Here is a 20170-nt window from a genome sequence, read left to right on the forward strand (position 1 = left end):
TTTACTTTGAAAGCTTTGGTGGGTAGAATTGAAAATCTTCAAAAGGAATATAAAACAAATGTGAACAAAATTAAAGAATATGCCTCACAAGTACAATCTCATCTTGAGGACTTGACTAATCTCTGTGATGCTGTTGCTAAGCAACATCACATGCTAATCTTATTACTTTCCAAGCTCGAGCAGGCAAGACAAAATAGATGTCATTCAAGCACTGATTGTTATTGCAGTACATTCATATGGGATGTGAAGCAATGGTTGAACCAAACATTATATTGAAGGTCATGTTGCTACAACAAGTGAATATGTGTCTCACCTTCCAATAGACAATGTTTCTCAAATTCCAAGGGCGTGTTTTGACTATGCATGTAGCAGAGGGCCCACAAGATGACATAGACCTGAGCAAATGTGTCAAATGTCAGGGGTTGGAGTTCTGCTGCAGACAGAGCATCTTCTGTATCTAATACCTCCTATGTGGATGTTAAAATAGAGGCTGATTTAGCTGCATTAATCACATGGCAACAATTATTTAAGAACAAATATGCACTGGAAGAACAAGATGAACAGCTATAGAAAAGGAAGGAGCAGCTTAAGTTGCAAGAAGAATTTGCTGCACAGATGGCCAAAGTTAATGAGCTAAGGACTTCAAATGAGGCAAGTGCTAAAGGGAACAGTCCCATGGTTTGAATTCTTATTTTGAAGAGGCACAGAAAAAAACCCAAGAACATTCAATGTCATTGGTGCTTGTAAAACATGAACAAGACTCCCAAGAGGTAGTTCAGGGTGTTTACTTCTAGCCTGCGCTAAGGAGGCACTCTAGACCTATGTCATATCCAACAGCTCAAGAGGCTCATAGGGACATTTGCATAAAGCAAGGAAACACTTTTGTTTTAGATGACAGAGGTCACAAAATATTATTGATATTACAGTATGAGGAAGCAAAATTATAGCCATGTCTGGCTCTATTTCCTTTTACAGTACATAAGGGGCCCTCCTAGAGAATTTGTCAGAAGTTGCCAGTCTGTCAACCCAAACAAAGGATATATAAAAGCTAAGGCTTTACTACAGGAACGTTATGGTAATCTAACAGAAAATTGCATCTGCCTACATGCAAATTGCTCTTTCTTGGGTACCTATCAAATCTGATAAGGTGAAAGCTCTACAAGACTTTTTCTTAGAGACTTGCAATGCAATGGAAGAAGTACAGTGCATGTATGAGCTGGACCTGCCTGTCACTTTTAAAGAAATTGCCCTATATGCTTAGGGATAAATGGAGAACTGTGGTCCGTGAACTGCTGAAAAGACACAACTGTAAAATTACTTTTGCTGACATTGTTGATTTTATTGAAAGGCAAGTAAAGACTGCTACACACCTGGTGTTTGGGAATATTTTGCCACTAATGTGAGCCATTGTGAGAAGTAAAGCTAAAACTGAACCTAGAACTAATGGAAGGGAAATGGTCTCATCAACAAAAGGGTATGTCTTTTCTGTGAGGGAAAGTCTGGTATACTCCACATCATGGTATTCATTACCCCAGAATAGGGAAGTTTTGTTTTGTGTTCAACTGCGGAGTGACTTTTTGGTGAATATCACTTAATGCCCAGCTTTTACAGGGACTATATCTTACTAGCTCACTGATTGGATCATAACCTGATTCAAAAAAGAATCAGTAGTGATCATGGCAGATGTTGAATCAATGTTTCATCATGTCAAAGTAACAGCAGAAGATGTAGATCTGCTGAGGTTTCTCTGGTGACTTGATGGTGACCTCAGCCATGATATGGTGGACTTTAGAATAGCGGTACATCTCTTTGGAGCAACTTCATCAGGGAGCTGTGCTAACTTTGCTCGAGACATGTGTAGAAAACAGTGAAGAACAGTCCAGCTGTGAGATGGTGGATAAGGTTTTACATTGTTTCTATGTTGATGACTGCTTTGTGCCAGTGTCCTCTGAGGAAGAAGTGGTGTCTCTCTATCATGACCATGTATCCATTTGTTCTGAAGGTGAACTCAACTCAAAGTGAATAAGCAACAGACATAGTGCTAGCTCTGAAACCAGAAGAGTGAAGAATTTGGATTTGGATCAAGATATACCTTCAGTGGAGAGAGTACTGGGTGTACAATGGTGCATTCAGTCTGGTGCTTTCAAGTTAAATATCACAGTCCAAGATAGACCACTCACCAGAAGGGTGATCATCTCTACAGTTAGTTCTATCTATGATCCTTTAGGAATCTTGAGTCCAGTGGTGCTATCTGCTAATAAGATCCTACAAGATCTATATAAGAAAGGAATTGACTTGGATAATACTATACCAACATCAGTTGCCTCATGAGTGGACAAGTTGCCTGGAAGAACTCTGCCCTTTGGCAGACTTCATGTTTGTTAGCTGTTAGAAGCCCCTGGAATTTGGAGAAGTTACTGCTGTACAGTTACATCACTTTACGAAGCGAAGATGGCTATGGAGCAGTGTCCTACCTATTGTTGCACAACACATGTTCTCAAGTGCACAGTGCTCTGGTCATGGAAAAATAGTTTACATCCCTTGTATGGAGCTCATCACTGCTGCAATGGCAAGCCATATGGACACATTGTGGAGGAAGGAGCAGCTCCAGGATGCCAGCATATGGCAGATCTAACTCTCGACAGATTCTTTCCAGATGAACGTGTAGGAGTTGAATACTTTGGACGTTTTGAGGTGAAGAGCAGAAGGAGTACAGTGAAGAGGTATAGGTCCATATTTACCCCTCTAGCTATATGAGCTGTTCACATTGAAGTGGTGTGAAACAGATTCCTTTATTAATGCAATTCGTCCTTTATAGCAAGACAAGGACAGGTTCATGAACTGCTCTCTGATAAAGCAACAAACTTAGTTGGAGCTGAGTGTGAGTTGCAAGAAGCCACTGAGAAGTGCAATCATTCACAGATCAGTGACATCCTTCTTCAAAAAGGAATTAATTGGATGTTTAACACCCCCCCTCCAAAATTGGTTCACATCATGTTCTCAACATGATCAGATCTGTGCAAAAGGTCCTCAATTCCATCATGAAGTTACACAATCTCAACAAAGAGGAGTTTCACACAGTCCTTTGTAAAGTAAAGGCTTTTGTCAATGGTACTCCAACTTCTAAAGCATCTTTCAATAACAATTTGGAAATATTAACACCAAACCAGCTGTTGCTTCTGAAGACCTCACTATCCTCACCACCAGGAGAGTTCCAAAAGGAAGTTGTTTATACTCGTCACAGATGGAAGTAGGTCCAATACATATCAAAATTGTTTTGGAAGCAGTGGGTCAAGAAGTATTTACCACAGCTACAGCAATGTCAGAAATGGTCAAGTGTAAGATGCAATGTCCTCCCAGGAGACATTGTGCTTATATTTGATGACACATCGCCTTGAAACTCATGGATCATGGGAAGAGACATTCAAATCTTTACAGACAGAAGAGGATTGGTGCGGCATGTGCTCATCAAGACGAAGACCAGCTGTCCAGACAAGCCTATAACCAAGATCTGTCTTCAACAGGAGGTAGAGCTTTGAGAAGCTACAGCTCTACGAGATTCATGAATTTGACTTGACAGAGAGTGATGGTAAAGATCATTCTGTATTGTGCTAAGTGTTGGTAACCTCTGGCCTAGATGACTTACATGACTTGACTGAAAGAAAGTGGACATTTGTACAAATGTTAAGATGTTTGTCCTTGAAGACTTCATGTCTCTTATTTCAGTAGTATGTAGTAATTATAATAGTGCAATAATTAAGTGGCTGGGATGTAGGGGCCATGTGGTAGAAGCAAATGAGTATTGTTACATATCCTCATTTCATTAGTTGTTTAGTTTAATGGAGAGTGGTTGAACCACGGAGAATGATTTTTTTTTAAACCGCTACTAGAACACTAGTTTGACTGCTTAGTTACACTAATTGGGACCGCTAATTTGAACACTAACTAGGTCACTATTAGTACTTTTAGTTTGACCACTAACTTGTTACTTTGCTAATTTAGTTTTTTTTATTGCTAGAAGATTCTTCATCTTTGCTGCTTTCATAATAAACGATCGAACATATCTTTTTCGACATTGGAACTTCATTATTTGAAGCGTGTCACACACCGTTGATCTTCTGGCTTAGTCTCTGCGGTTTTAGTTTGTTGTAAAGTAAATACTGCAAGTAACATGGCCACACTTGTCTTTTTTTACAAGACTGTTTATGTCATAATAAATATTTCCTGAACTAAATTTAGATTATTCCCTGAATTACTAACTTGAGTTATTATTTTTTATTTAAGTTTCATTAACAATTTTATTCATTGAATGTGCACTAAATTTTGCTGTTCAAAAATTGGAATTGAAGTATTACTATAAAAATAAAAGCACCCAATACATTGGGAAATTAGGAGTTCCTGATATTGCAAATTTTGTAAAGTTCAAGAATATTATACTCAAATGTCACTTGGGTTGGTTTCTTCCAATGGAAGTCAGACTATTGGGCTAGAGCCTTTTGGATCAATTTAAAAACAATCAAATTTATCGGAGTAATATTAATAACTTGTTAGCTACCCGACACGAGAAAATACTTAACATATAGAATGTTGGATAAATTTGCAGCTGAAATTATTATAAGCTCTGTTACATTTATATATTTAATATCTTAACCAACACTAATTTGCAATGAGAACTGAGTTTATAGATAGAATATAGTTAGGTAAACATGCTGTGTGTGTTCTAAAGAATGATATTATAACTTTGCTCTTAAACATTGTTGTTCCTAAGAGCCTGTCCCAAACAGGACTTCAAGCTGCTACAAATGCCTTCCCTCTTTATTTTCAGAGCAAGAATGAGCATCATATCATCAACACCCTAATCAAAAGCTCCTTCATTAAAAACTTTGTCCTGTTTCCCAAACAAAGATTTATACAATTTATGATGAAATACATCTCAATGCAAGGTATTCTGGTCCTTTAAAGAAGTATTAGAGCAACAGATCATGCAGTGAAAGATTGATCTATATTGCGCAAATTACAGAATTTTGATTTGTTCATGTTGCAGGAAAATTGATCCAATGTATCATGAATGAAAGAAATTGAGATGTTGGAAACTTGCAGCAAGTCATCAATACAGTATATAGATCATTAGGTTTAGATTTATTAAACACAAAGTACATCACTCAACAATATATCTATCACATTTATCAAAAAAATCAAGAGAAGACTAGAAATTGAATGTTTTTTTTTTTTTTTTTTTTTTTAAATAATTTTTTATTGCATTTTTAAATGATTACAAAGTATGAAAAAAACAATGTATATAACCCATACCCCCTCCCCTTAACCCCTCCCCCCTAACTGCCCCTTAGAAAAAAAAGAAAGAAAGAAAGAAAGAAAGAAAGAATGCCTGGTGGTTGGAAGATCTCCACATGCTCCATGGAGTTCGTAATAATTTTAATATGTATATTTATTTCTTCCCCCTAATAACCAATTGTTTCATCTTAAAAGCATCTATATATTTAATCCTATCTTTTGTAAATAAGGGCTCCAAATTTTCAAAAATGTTTCATATTTATCTCTTAAATTATAAGTAATTTTTTCTAATGGAATACAACCATAGATTTCTTTCTTCCAAGAATCTATACTTAAATGTGAATCCGATTTCCAAGTAACTGCAATAGCTTTTTTGGCTACTGCCAGTGCAATTTTTATAAATTCTTTCTGATACTTATTTAGTTTGAGTTTCGGTTTTATCCCTTCAATATCACCTAGTAAAAAATTTATATAAATCTTTAGGGGAAAAATGAATTCTCCATTAAAAATTTTCAATACATAGACCATGTGAGAGCTCTTTATGATCTACAAACAATTTCATCTCACTATCTAAGTCAGGTATTCCCACCCTACTTTATGCCATGGACCTCTACTATTAACTGAGGGATCTGTGGACTCCAGGTTGAGAACCCTTGGTTGAAGTGAAACATGGAAGCATTATGGAACCAAAATCAGTTGACATTTTAAAATAACAATGAGATATTTCATTGTTTTACAACTTGTTCATACATTATAATCAACATTTTGGTAACTGTATATTAATTGAACTATTATATGAAACTTTCTTCCAAGTAAGTTATTTTTTTTAACTCCCATCATTGAATCTAACCAATTCACCTTGTACAACAAAATCATTATATAAATGGAAAATAGAGAAAAACATTTTTTTCAATACTATTACATTGCAGGAATTTGCCTGTATTAAAAGTGGTAGAATTCTGAAGATGCTAGCATATATATTACCAAAATTAAGACCCCTTGATTAGACCATTCTGTAGTACCTACAGAACTGCAGATTGCTGTCAATTGAAAAATAACACTTTTTCCAAAGTTACAAACTACTGAACTCGCAGTAGAGAGCTTTGTGGTAAATAGTTCCAATGAGCAGTTTATCATTGTAAACCGTGGCAACTGAAGCACCTTGCAGTACAGACCCATTATTCACATACACTTGGATCACTCTGGGGTCCTTAGAAAAAATGTTTTCAATTTTGATTACCTGTGTGCACAAAAGAAGTGTTAACTGAGCAGTACAATGGCTGAGAGATCAATAATGAAGCCAAAACATTCTTAGCTAAATGAAATGCTTATTTTGATGCCATCAGCCTATCCTTCTATGTTTAAACTAAATGCATGTTCTTATTTTATCAGCTTAAAGTGTTTGGGGATTTACACAGGGCTGTACTTAAAAATCAGACCATCCCTCAAATGAAAATTTTCTTGTGACTGTTTTTTAAAAAGCCTCAGATTTGGAGGAAAATGTTGATGATATAAAATATAATATTTTTATTCCAGTGACTATGCCATTATCTCCTATACAACAATTATTTTATTCCTAGAAATTCTGCAAATTATATATAAATATTTATGAACCATGTTAGCAGACATTCATCCATAAATAAATAATGCCCATAATGCCAAACATATTCATGTATTGTAAAACTCTTATTCTATAATATAAATGTAAAAACAAACCTCAGATCCTGGGGGGTCTTCAGGATTGTACGGTTGAAGTTTCCATGCATTTAAACAACCAGCAGTCCAAACATCTCCAGTCTTTGGATCCACATTCACATTGTCTGGATTTACTCCCAGAGCCAAACTCTTTACACAGAAGAACCAACATTAAGATTGAACTATACAATTAGAATGTTAAAATTGTTGAACTATATATAAACTGTATATAACAGGATAAAAGTGAATTTGCTTTATCCTAGTGTATATTCAACATGTATTCCAAAATTCTCTCTGTAATCAAAAAAAAAGCACCAAAATAGAAAGTGGAATTAATTGTGACTTAAACATTTGTACCAAAATAACACTGTTAGTAATTTCTGTCCTCTTATAACATAAAACTAAATCTGCATAGTTTATCTAAAAAATCATCATAATCCACATAACTTAATCCAATATCACTATAAATTACTTTACATTGTAAAATGTGAAAATCTACAAAACAATATCAGATAATTCAGAAAGTGTTCAAAGAGCAAATGTGACAGAATTTCTAAACCTCTGCTGTCAATTTTACAGCTATGCACATATTAGTATCACATATTTTAGCACTTGCAGGTGATGCAGCTTTCTAATGACAAAATAATTGTCAATGTAATAAGCGGCATCTTGAAACTATATTTATAAATGACAGTCTTCAATACATTCTTTGTTACGTACTTAGTCAGAGAGATACAAGAAACACACACTTCAGATGCTTACATTCATGAAGACCATCTACTGACACTAATCCTACATTAATACCATTTTTATTCTCCCCACATCCTCATCAACTGACACAGATTCTACCACTCATCTCTGCACAAGGCTCAATTTACAGTGGCCCCTTACTAATAACACATAAGTCTTTGGATATCATAAGTCATAATAACACCCATGAGCTCTCAGAGAGAAGTTGCAAACTCTACACAGCATTTGATATCACTCTGAACCTCCCTCTGCAACTGGATCCTTGACTTCCTAACCAGAAGACCACAGTCTTTGCAGATTGGTGATAGCATATCCTCCTTGCTGACAATCAACACTGACACACCCACTGCTCAATTCTCGATACACACATAACTGTATGGCTAGGTATAGCTCAAATACCATCTATAAATTTGCTGATAATACAACCATTGTTGGTAGAATCTCAGGTGGCGACAAGAGGGCATACAGGAGTGAGATATGCCAAATAGTGGAATAGTGCTGCAGCAACAACCAGGCACTCAACGTCAAAAAGATGAAAGAGCTGACTGTGGACTTCAGGAAGGGTAAGAAGAAGGAACACATATCAATCTTCATAGAGGGAGAGAGTGAGCAGCTTCAAGTTCCTAGGTGTCAAGATCTCTGAGGATCTAACCTGGTCCTAACATATTGATGTAGTTATGAAGAAGGGAAGACAGCAGCTATACTTTATTAGGAGCTTGAAGAGATTTGGCATGTCAATAATTACACTCAAAAACTTCTACAGTTGTACTGTGGAGAGCATTCTGGCAGGCTGCATCACTCTGGTATGGAGGGGCTACTGCACAGGACCAAAAGAAGCTGCAGAAGGTTGTAAATCTAGTCAGCTCCACCTCGGGCACTAGCAGATCTCCTCCACAATCATCATCAGCACAGGTGCACCACAAGGCTGTGTGCTTAGCCCCTGCACAACACACTTAATACCCATGACCACGAGGCTCAGTACAGCTCCAATACCATATTTCTTGGTGGTGACGCCACTGTTGCTAGCAGTATCAGAGGTGGTGAAGAATCGACATATGGGAGGGAGATTGAAAATCTGGTTGAATGGTGCCATAACAACAACCTCCCACTCAATGTCAGCAAAACCAGAAAGCTGATTATTGACTACAGGAGGAAGGAACCGAAGGTCCATGGGCACTCGGGGATTGGAGATAGAGAAGATCAGTAAATTGAAATTCCTTGGCATTGTCATATCAGAGGATCTGTCCCAGGATAAATGCCATTACAAAGAAGGCACACCAGCAGCTCTACCTTCTTGGAAGTTTGCACAGATTAAGCACATCATCTAGAAATCTGACAAACTTCTACAGATGTACAGTGGAGAGTATCCGGACTGCTTGCATTATGGCCTGGTATGATGTGCCCATCAAGGAGCACATCTATAAGGAGCAATGCCACAAGAAAGCAGCATCTGTCAAAGGACCCCACCATCCATCCTACAGGAGCCTTGGGTCCCACACCATCATAATTGTATTTGCTTCTACCTGCTCGCCTGGCAGCTCACTCCAGATTAGCACTACCACTCATCTTGCCCCATGAGGATTGCATTCTCTAACCTTGACCTCCAAATCCCCCACTCTCAAACACTTTAAGATCCCAGGAACAATCACTGGCCTTCTTGCCTATAGTTAATATGATTTACTTTCCTGTACAGAGATGATACCCTACTTAGCTACACCATAGGACAGAGAATGTCATAAATTATCATAGGACTGATAATGACAAGCCGATACTATTTTGAGGGGCTAATTATGGTGCAATATAAACAAAGTATGGGGACTGGCCCTTCAGTACACGATGACTGTGATGTACATGATAAACAAACTAAATCTCTTCTGCCTGCACATGATCCATTTTCCTCGCACTGACTGGGGTCTGAAAGGAGGTATTGAGGCCTAGGTCTTTGGATCTTAGTGATTAATTTTGAAGGGATGACCAGTAGTAGTCAATTAAGAGCATCCTGGTGTAGTAGTCAATTAAGAGCATCCTGGTGTATGCATCTTCACTATCTAGATGTTCTGCAGTTGATGAAATGGCATCAACCGTGATGGTAGGCATATTGGAGCAGATCCAAGTTACTCCCCAGGCAGGAACTGATATGCTTCCAGCATTCTGTTTTCATTATTGATTTTAGCATCAGCAGTCTCTTTTATCTCCATATATACATGCTGGTGGAATAGGTAAACATGCTGCAGTTAGAATATTTAATTTGATACGAAGGATGAAGAGAAATTTTGAAATGGATTCATGAACCGAGGGTCCTTAAATATTTGTCCACAGGTCTTTGGAAGTGACAAGTTAACAGTCATTTGTGTATATTATGTTTTGTAAGTTAAGGTGAAGTTTTACTGACAGCAAGTTTAGGAGTCATAGAGATATAAAGCGTTGTAACAGGCTCTTCAGCTCCTCTGTCTATGCCAACTTTCAAGTATCTACCTATACTTATCTTGGTCCTTAGTCCACTATCTTCTGCTGATTTAAGTGCTCATTTCTGTGTGATCAACCCAAGGGCCTGTTCCTGTGCTTAAATGTTTTGAGAATATCAGCTTCCACCACCTTCTCAGGTTGTGCATTCCAGATTGCAATCACCGGCTAAGTGCAGAAACTCTTCCCCAGATACCCAAATCTTTTACTCCTCACCTGAAACCCATGTCCTCTGGTCTTGCACACCTTTGCCAAGGGGACAGTTTTCTTAGTACCCACACCATTTTCTGTTTTTCCTAATTTTGTACACCCTTCCACCTCTGCTACAGAGAAAATAAACCCATTCATTTTCCCTTTGTAATATTCCTTCCCACACAATGTTCCAGTTAATCTCTGCTCATTCTGCAATGCAATCATATCCTTCCTATACTGTGGTGGCAAGAACTCACTTAATATACCATCTGTGGCCTAACCAAAGTTGTATCATCTCTGTTCTTGTAGTCATATACTGTGGCTAACAAAGGCAGGTAACCTATATACTGCCTACATCACCCTATCTTTGCTGCCACTTTCAGGAATCTTTGCTTTTGCTATCCAAGACCATTGCTCTGAAAGTGGCTGCAGAAAGTGGTAAAGAACGCATATGTTATGCTTACCTTCATTGGTTGGGTTATTGAGTACAAGAGTGAGGAAGTCACATTACAGACAGCTTTATGAAGCTTTGTTTAGACCATAGCTGCAGAATTGTGTGCAATTCTACTCTCAGCATTACAGGAAGTATGTGGAAGCTTTGGAAAAAGTATAAAAGAGGCTTACCATGTTGCTGCCAAGACTAGAGAGTATGAGCTATAAGGTGAGATTGACAAATTTGTTTGTTTTTTTGGATCATTGGAAGCTTAAGGGAGATCTGATAGAAGTACATAAAGTTATGAGAGGTGTAGATAGGGTAGTTAGTCAGAATCTTTTTCCCATGATAAATGTCAAATTCTACAGGGCATGCATTTAAGGTGAGGTGGGGAGATGGTAGGTGCTTAGAACAGACTGCCAGAGCTAGTGGTAGGAGATACAGTGAGTACATGAGTTATAGGGAAATATTGAATAGTATAGGACATTATTCCCTAGAGCTCAGGAGAATGAGGAGAGATTTGACAGAGAAATACAATATTATCATGACTATAGATTGGGTAAATGCAAATAGGTTTTTCCTCTGAAGTTGAGTGAGACTGGAACCAAAAGTTATGGGTTAAGGGTGAAAGGTGAAATGTTGAAGAAGAACATCTTCACTCAGAGGGTGGTGAGAGTGCGGAATGAGCTGCCAGAGGAAGTGGTGCATGCCGGTTTGATTTTTACATTTAAGAGAAAGTTGGATAGGTATGTGGGTGGAAGGGGTATAGAGGGCTATGGAGGGGTGCTATAGAGGGTGCAGATTGATGGGACTAGGCAGATTAATAGTCTGGCATGGACTAAATGGGATGAAAGACCTGTTTCAGTGCCGTAGTGTTCTATGACTCTATATAGCAGTTTATAGGGGAGTGGGATAGAAGTTGCTGGGTGATAGATGTAAACCACGGACAGTGAGACAGAGACCTAGTACATTTTCCATCATAGAAAGGGGGAAATCTTATTCAAAGTGAGCATTTATATGGCTTTAGAAAGCTATTATTATCTTCCTCATTGACAATATTTCTGGTTATTTCGCATTCACACTCTTGCTTCAGATAATCACTGCTTCTTCAGCCTGTTTTGTCTGTCACATTCCAGCTGCCCATCTTCCTTCCCCAAATGTTTAATCAAGCATTTCTCAACCATTCCAATAGCACCTTTGTGACTGGACAGAATTTCTATTTCATTGGGTTTCTTAATTGTGTTTGATATATTTTTTTACAGCAGCTGGTTGCCTTACCATTACAAAACCTGTACTATTTCCATCTATTGACCTTAATGGGAATCTGCATTTTTCCTCTATTTTATATACATTGCAACTTAAACATCATTGCCTACAAGACCCCTATGACTGCAGTGTTGCATTTATCTGACAAAATTCCCATGTGACCTTGCCTCCTTCCCATTTGAGGCAATTATATAAATCAATCGTGACCAGCAGTCATGGAGCTGTTAGGTTATAATTAATTCAAAAAGACATTTTATATTTCATAAATTCTGTAATATAAAAGGGAAGACAGCAATAAAAAGTAAGTTTAAGATAAAAAGAGTACAAGATTGGTTTGTATTTTAAACTTCAAATAAATGACATTTGACTGACCTTGTTACTATTACACTTATATTAAATATCAATGACAGACCTAAAAATGTACAAAGAAAACTTAACTTTCCCTATAGATTCAAGCTGATTAAGTAACTAAAATGATAAATATTATAGTTAATTCAGCTAATGAACAACTTCAAACTAGTCAAAGATTTGTCAACTTTTGTGATTGCAAATTACATACTTGCCAGTAAAATCACATCTAAATTTACTTCCCAAAAACTAATATTTAGTTTCCCACAGACCTACCTTCTTTTGAGTCAGACTATGGTTTGGATTAATTTCCAGAACATTGATCATACAAGCTGTAGTCTCAGCAACAAATAAGTGTCTGAATTACAAAAAAACCAAACTGGAATTAAATTGTAGAAATATTTTACTCTATAATCATTAAAAAGGTAATGTTAACAATTAACCACTGATTGCAATAAAGACTGGGAGTCCCTTCTAAATTTTCGGAGAAACTAAAGAAAAACAATCTTGCAGTTATAACAGCAAACTGAAATGGAGAAATAAGAATACTGAAGAACCAAACATGCAAAAAATCCTAAAAAGTAAATGCTTATAATAATTTTCAGTGGTCAATGAATTAATAAAATGGAGGCATTCACTCAGTCGATAATACTTGTAACATAAAGGTTAGAATTCCTTTGAAATTTATAATACAATTACAAAACCGGGAGTTATGATAGTGTTATATAGCTTGTGGGATCCTTCTTAACAGTATCAGCCCTTTTCTGGCATCTTTCTGTATTTGTTTCCTTGATGGCAGGCAGGCTGACGCAGGTGATGCGTTGGACAGTTTTGACAACTCATTGCGGAGTCTTCCTGTCTGCCACATGGCAGTTTCCACACCAAGCAAGGATGCATCTTGCTAGGATCTTCTCTATTGTACATCTGTAGAATGACAGGCATATAAATGTGCATAGTTCAACTCTCTTTAAGTCTCTGCAGAAAGTAGAGGCAATGATGAGTTTTCCTGACTCTGTAGGATGTGTCCTGGAACCATGAGAAGTTGTGTGATGTGCACTCCCAGGAATTTAAAACTACTCGCAGTTTTCACATTATCTTATGCACCTCTATCAGGTCACCTCTCATCCTCCACTACTCCACGGAGAAAAAGCCAAGTTCACTCAACCTATTCTCATAAGACATGCTCCCCAATCCAGGCAACATCCTTGTAATTCTCCTCTGCACCCTTTCTATGGCTTCCACATCCTTCCTGTAGTGAGGTGACCAGAACTGAGCACAGTACTCCAAGTGGGGTATGACCAGGGTCCTATATAGCTGCAACATTACCTCTCAGCTCTTAAACTCAGTCCCACAATTGATAAAGGCCAATACACCATATGCATTCTCAACTGCAGAGTCAACCTGCGTAGCAACCCCAAGATCTCTCTGATCCTCCACACTGCCAAGAGTCTTACCATTAATGCCATATTCTGCCAACATATTTGACCTACCAAAATGAACCACTTCACACTTATCTGGGTTGAACTCCATCTGCCACTTCTCAGCCCAGTTTTGCATTTTATCAATGTCCCACTGCAACCTCTGACAGCCCTCTACACTATCCACAACACCCCCAACCTTTGTCTCATCAGCAAATTTACTAACCCATCCCTCCTCTTCCTCATCCAGGTCATTTATAAAAATCACAAAGAGTAAGGGTCCCAGAACAGATCCCTAAAGCACACCACTGGTCACCGGCTTCCCTTGGAGGATCAGATTCTCTGTTGGCCGTGGTGCTCACCCTTGCAGGCACTGAGGTACTGCAGGGCAAGTCATCCACTGGCTCATGTTATCAGACCCATGTTCTGGTGTCTGGAGGAAGAACCCGCAGCAGATGCTCCAGAAAAATGGCCTCACCAATCTGCTCCTTTGACTTTTGTTCTTGCTGAACCCATCAGCAGTGGAGACTCCTCAGAATGGTACGTCAGAGTGGGTGGCTGAGTACTGGAATGGAAGCGCTGGCAACAGGCATCTGCCAGGATATCAAATTTAGCCAGCAGTGCCCTGTTCAGGTCAGGATACTTGCTGGACCACCCTTCATCCATTGCAGTGAAGGCTTTGTGAGCTTGCTCCTCCTCTGGCCCTCACCATGCCCGAGCCATCCTTTTAAGGCTGAGGAGATAGTGTTCAATATCATCACCTTGTTGATAAGGAGGCACCATTGGGCATTTCCACAACAGAGCAGGAGGGTTGAAGGGCTGGCAGGTGGGGAGACGGTGACTCAGGCTGTGTGATGGCCTCAGACATCTGCAGGTTTTGGAGTTCCTTTCTAAAAGCATTATCTCTCCTCCGATGGGAAGACTGATTTTCCAAGAGGGTTCGGAGGTTGTGCCACTGAAAGTCCCTTCTGCTTCTGGCCTGAGTTTCGCCGTGGGCTGAAGTTTTCCCTCCTCTGAGGTCTGTGCTGTTTCCAAGGCAACCGTTTCATTTTTAGCCTCAGACAGTTTCCTGAATTGAGACCACAATCCCACTCTCCCTTGATTTGAGCGCACCCCTCTGCGACTGGCCATCCCACTGCTGACACCAGATGTTACGGATGTAGGTTATGACCAAAGGAAAAATGTCTGGAGTCGATTAGCACTTTAGTGCCAGGATGTTTATTAGGTGTGTCAAAAATCACACTTACAAAAAATTAGCAAAAATAGTGAAAAGATAGATGTCAATATCTACAAAAAGATATCTATTAGAAAACACAAAATAGCTCCTATTTTATTCTTGTCCAGTGTGAAGGTCCTGCAGCCACTATCTCTCTCCCTCATACCGAGGGCAATGAGCTCCTTTTATTTGGCACTAAGATGTACCATCTTTAATTCCAACAGAGAGATGTTAAGACCACACATGAATCAGAATATGATGCACCCACAATGTAACCACAAAATAAACAGAAGTATCTCCCTTAAATACAGTATGCAAACAATGTATACACGTTTGCACATCCCCTTTTCTAAAGAAGGTGAATATTCTACCATCTATGGTGGGAAAGGCAGCATAAAGCCAACCCAAGCACATGCCATGGATCTGCAAGGAGTCAACGCTCCACACTTGCTGTTAAGTACAAATAAAGAATGAAATTAAACTAAAATTTAGCGTCTGACTCTGAATGCACGTAGCAATGCGGAGGAAAAATAGTGGGTTAATTATGAGAATATGCCAGGGAATACTATGTGTACACCCACCACAACAACAGCAGAACGACAAGACAACGTGTGCAAGTGAATCCGCGTGTGTAAGGAGTGCGTTTATCGAGTGTCCTCCGTCACACTCCCACATTTCAAAGACGTACGGTTAGGGTTTGTGAATTGTGGGCATGCTATCTTGGCACCAGAAGCGTGACGACACTTCAGGGCTGCTCAGCACAATTCAACACAAAAGACAAATTTCAATGTGCATGTGACAAAGCTTTATTTGATCATTACCTTCATTCAATTTCAGATCTGTGGTTTGGGCTGTTTATGTAATTAATTGGAATTTTGTTTTATAAAAAACTTGGGAAGATTATTTGGTTTGGGAAGAGGAAATGGCACTTAGTAAGAAGTGCTGTCAGGAAAACAAAATAAATTCTGCAGAATGGAATGACATGGCAAGGCTGTATTAAAGTAACAACGAGGTCGGCAATTAGCCAGAACACTGAATGCAAGGACTGTTTGTGGCAGCATGGAGATGTACCTGGTTTCTGCTCCCAAGATAACGCAAATGCTAGAAACTGTAGAGGCTGAAATCCAGAGCAAAAAAGCAAATGCCTAGAGGAACTCAGTGGATCAGGCAGCACTAGTGGTGGGAAATGTCCAATCGAAATTTCAAGTCAATACCCTCCATCTGGACTCAACGAATGTATATTTACTGTTAGGCCACTTTGTTTTATACTAATTATTTTGTCAAGTACTATCTATGTCCAATGGTGGCATAATGGGATAAAAAAATTGCAGATGATGGAAAACTATCATAAAAACCAGAAAGCTCTGGGAACATTCTGCAGATCAGGCAGTGAAATAGAGGTTTTCAGGTCCAAAACCCTTCATTAAGAACTGGAAAAGAGAGAATTTGTAGAGAAAGGGACGGATGAAACAGAAAAGATATACTTATCAGGCAATATCAGGGTTGCTGGGGGTGGGAGTGGTTGCTCATAAAATATAAATGAAGTCATCCAGCTGAGAGTTTCATTGAGGGCAATTAGAGAGGGAGAGAGGATCTGAACAAAGGTTAGGCAATTGGAGAGACATAAAGGAAGATAAATGTGAGAAGTGTAGAGGTGTAGGCCATTCCCTGCAGAACTACCTATAGAACCAATGTAACTCATAACCTGCCCAGTTTTAATAAAGCCAGAGAAAGCAAGGTACTGAAATTGTTGAATCTGGAATCTAATCTAGAATGGAAGATAGGAAGTTGTTCCAGAAAGTTATAACTGGAAATAAATAGGGGTGAGAGTGGAATGGGGAATTAAAATGGTATTGTATAGAAATCCCAAGGTCATTCTGTGAATTGAACACGGGTGCTCTGAAATGCGTCACCCAACTGCATTAGCTTTCTCCAAGGCAAACACAAATGTAGTTGGAAGAAGTGTGGAGGCATGAGGAGTAATTCAAGGCAATGAGGAAAAAAATGTTTCTGCTGAAATTATCTCTGATTATGGGATGATATGTAAAGTAATTTTATGGAGAAGCAAAGAAAAGGCCAAGGATATTTCTTACACTACATGATTGGCTAAACTCACAAAAAAAACTTCATGCCCAATGACTTCACCATCTGTATACAGGTATATAATGATCAAGAACATTTTTGTAAAGGAATCAGACTCACATTAGTATTGCATAACTAAAGGAAATTTCAGATTAAATGGTTGACAACTTTAAGAAACACAATGTAATTTTGCAATCCATTATTCACTATCAGGCAAGAGGAAGATTGCATCAAATAAGATCAAAAACACAGATTGTATGATTAACAATCAAACCTAAAAAAACATCATTCCAACACCAACTCAGAAACCCACAATGCTAAGAGTAATGCAACTGCAGTCAGTAACAAACAAAGAAAACGTACTCACTTTCCATCAAGAGAAATATCCAGCCCATTGGGAAAACTAAGCCCTTTTGCAACTTCTTTTACTTCAGTCGGACTATAGTAAACAACGGAGCCCCAGGAAAAGCCAAAAAGAAACTCGAAGATCCTCAGGTAAAAATTAGAGTAATAATGGTCATTGGTGGCATAGAAGCTCTGAGAACCCACTGCTACGATATCATTCACACTAGAAGAGTAAAAGAAAAGGAAATCCATGAATACTTGAAAATCATTTTGTTTCTACCACATTGCTTTTGTAATATTTTGTATGTTAATCTGCAAGTTTACTCCCTAGACCTATTACAGTACAATGCCACGTTCACATTGTTACAAAGAGTGCTGAGATGTGCAGGAATGGAACAGATATTAGAACCCTCTGTTCTACTATCTAAGTGCTGCCAATGGAGATCATTTATAGAACATTTTCTGCTTATGTCAAAATATTGAAAAGATGTCCATTGCTTTACACCCAATTACAATTCATCATAATTTAAATTTAATAATTAATTTAGAGATGAAATGAAAATATGAAACAACAAACCAAAGATAAAGCATTTTAACAGATGCAGTTAAGAACAGAGCTATTTTTCCATATCTAGTAATAAAAGTTACTCTTTGCAACCACTGCCCAAACACTGTCCAGCCTCCTTCCTATCTACCACATACATACACCTGTGCTCTTCCTTAAATCAAGTGGAATTCACTTTTATTGTCACATGAATGCAGATACAGTGAAAAGCTTGTCTTGCATTCTGCTCACACAGTGCGAGGAGGTAAAAGTAAAACAGTTACAATGAAGAATAAAGTGTAACCGTTATAGATAAAGTGTAGTGCAGATGAACAATAAGGTGTAAGATCATAGTGAGGTAGGCTCTGAGGTTTGTGACATCAGGAAGACATTTAGTAGCCTTATAACAGCAGGGTAGAAGCTATCTCTCCACATGCTTTCATAATTTTCTATCTTCAACGATGGAAGAGGAGAAAAGAGAAAGTGTTCAAAGTGGGTGGGATATTTGATTTTGCTGACCACTTTACTGAGAAAGTGAGTGTCTGCTACCATCAGGCAGGAGGTACAGATGCCTTAAGTCCCACACGACCAGGTTCAGCAACAGATATTGCCTTACTACCAAACTCCTGAACCGGCATAGTTAATTTCATTCAACGCTACTCTGAACTGAATCTGTGACAGACAGATTCACACTTAGGGATTCTACTGCACATATTGTCAGTATTACATTTTCTGCACAGTTTGTCTTTGTGTCTTTGTTTTGCACTTCGGTTGCTTGTTAGTCAGTGGCTGTTTACATACAGTTTTTAGTAAAATGTTATATTTTTTCCTGTAAATGCCTACAAGAAGATGAACCTCAAGGTAGTACATGTTAATAACGTTCAAAGTAAAATTTATCATCACATACATGTCACCACATACAACCCTGAGATTCTTTTTCCTGCGAGCACATGCAGCAAATTTATAGAATGGTAATTGTAAACTGGATCAGTCAAAGAGCAAATAGAGCATCGAAGACCACAAATTGTGCAAACACAAATATAAATAAACAGCAATAGATAACGAGAGGTGCTGTTGTGCTTTCTTTGTAATTACATTGATATGATGGGTCCAGGACAGGTCCTCAGAGAGTGACACAAGTTATATATACATACATATATTCTCATTTGACAATAAAGTTACATTGAAATTTGAACTTGAGAAGTACAGACAGAGCCAATAGGGGTTAGGCTGGTTTCTATGATGTGCTGACCTATAGAAACACAGAAAACCTACAGCACAATATAGGCCCTTCAGCCCACAAAGTTCTGCCGAGCATGTCCCTACCTTAGAAATTACTAGGCTTACCCATAGCCTTCTATCTTTCTAAGCTCCATGTACCTATCCAAAAGTCTCTTAAAAGACCCTATTGTATCCACCTCCACCACCGTTGCCCGCAGCCCATTCCACACACTCACCACTCTCTGCATAAAAAACTTACCCCTGACATCTCCTCTGTACCTACTCCCCAGCACCTTAAACCCGTGTCTTCCTGTGGCAACCATTTCAGCCCTGGGTAAAAGCCTCTGACTATCGAAATGATCAATGCCTCTCATCATCTTGTACACCTCTATCAGGTCACCTCTCAATCTCAATCGCTCCAGGGAGAAAAGGCCGAGTTCACTGAACCTATTCTCATAAGGTATGCTCCCCAATCCAGGCAATATCCTTGTAAATCTCCTCTGCACCCTTTCTATGGTTTCCACATCCTTCCTGTAGTGAGGCGACCAGGACTGAGCACAGTATTCCAAATGGGGTCTGAACCAGGATCCGATATAGCTACAACATTACCTCACGACTCCTAATATCAATTCCACGACTGATGAAGGCTACACTGTACGCCTTCTTAACCACAGAGTCATCCTGCGCAACTGCCTTGAGTGTCCTATGGACTCAGACCCCAAGATCCCTCTGATCCTCCACAATGTCAAGCCTCTTACCATTAATACTATATTCTGCCATGATATATGACCTACCAAAATGAACCACCTCACACTTATCTGGGTTGAACTCCAGCTGGCACTTCTCAGCTCAGTTTTGTGCACAACTCTGCAGTTTTTTTGGTGGTCATGTGCAGAGTAGTTGTC

The 20170-nt window shown here is 38.7% G+C and overlaps 1 protein-coding gene across 2 annotated transcripts in view; it reads right to left on the minus strand.

The window, feature by feature from the left end:
* Positions 1-5762: 5762 nt before the first annotated feature.
* LOC132395675 (serum paraoxonase/lactonase 3-like) overlaps positions 5763-20170 on the minus strand; it is a 45268-nt gene continuing 30860 nt past the window's right edge. For both annotated transcript variants that reach the window (XM_059972578.1, XM_059972579.1), the window contains 4 exons: positions 17523-17723; positions 12716-12797; positions 7009-7137; positions 5763-6532 (listed from right to left, as the gene is read on the minus strand). In XM_059972578.1, coding sequence (XP_059828561.1) covers positions 6365-6532; positions 7009-7137; positions 12716-12797; positions 17523-17723 — 580 coding nt within the window. In that variant the 3' untranslated portion in view covers positions 5763-6364. The remainder of the gene's footprint in view (positions 6533-7008; positions 7138-12715; positions 12798-17522; positions 17724-20170) is intronic.

Source organism: Hypanus sabinus, chromosome 6 (genome assembly GCF_030144855.1).
Source record: "Hypanus sabinus isolate sHypSab1 chromosome 6, sHypSab1.hap1, whole genome shotgun sequence".
Taxonomy (NCBI): domain Eukaryota; kingdom Metazoa; phylum Chordata; class Chondrichthyes; order Myliobatiformes; family Dasyatidae; genus Hypanus; species Hypanus sabinus.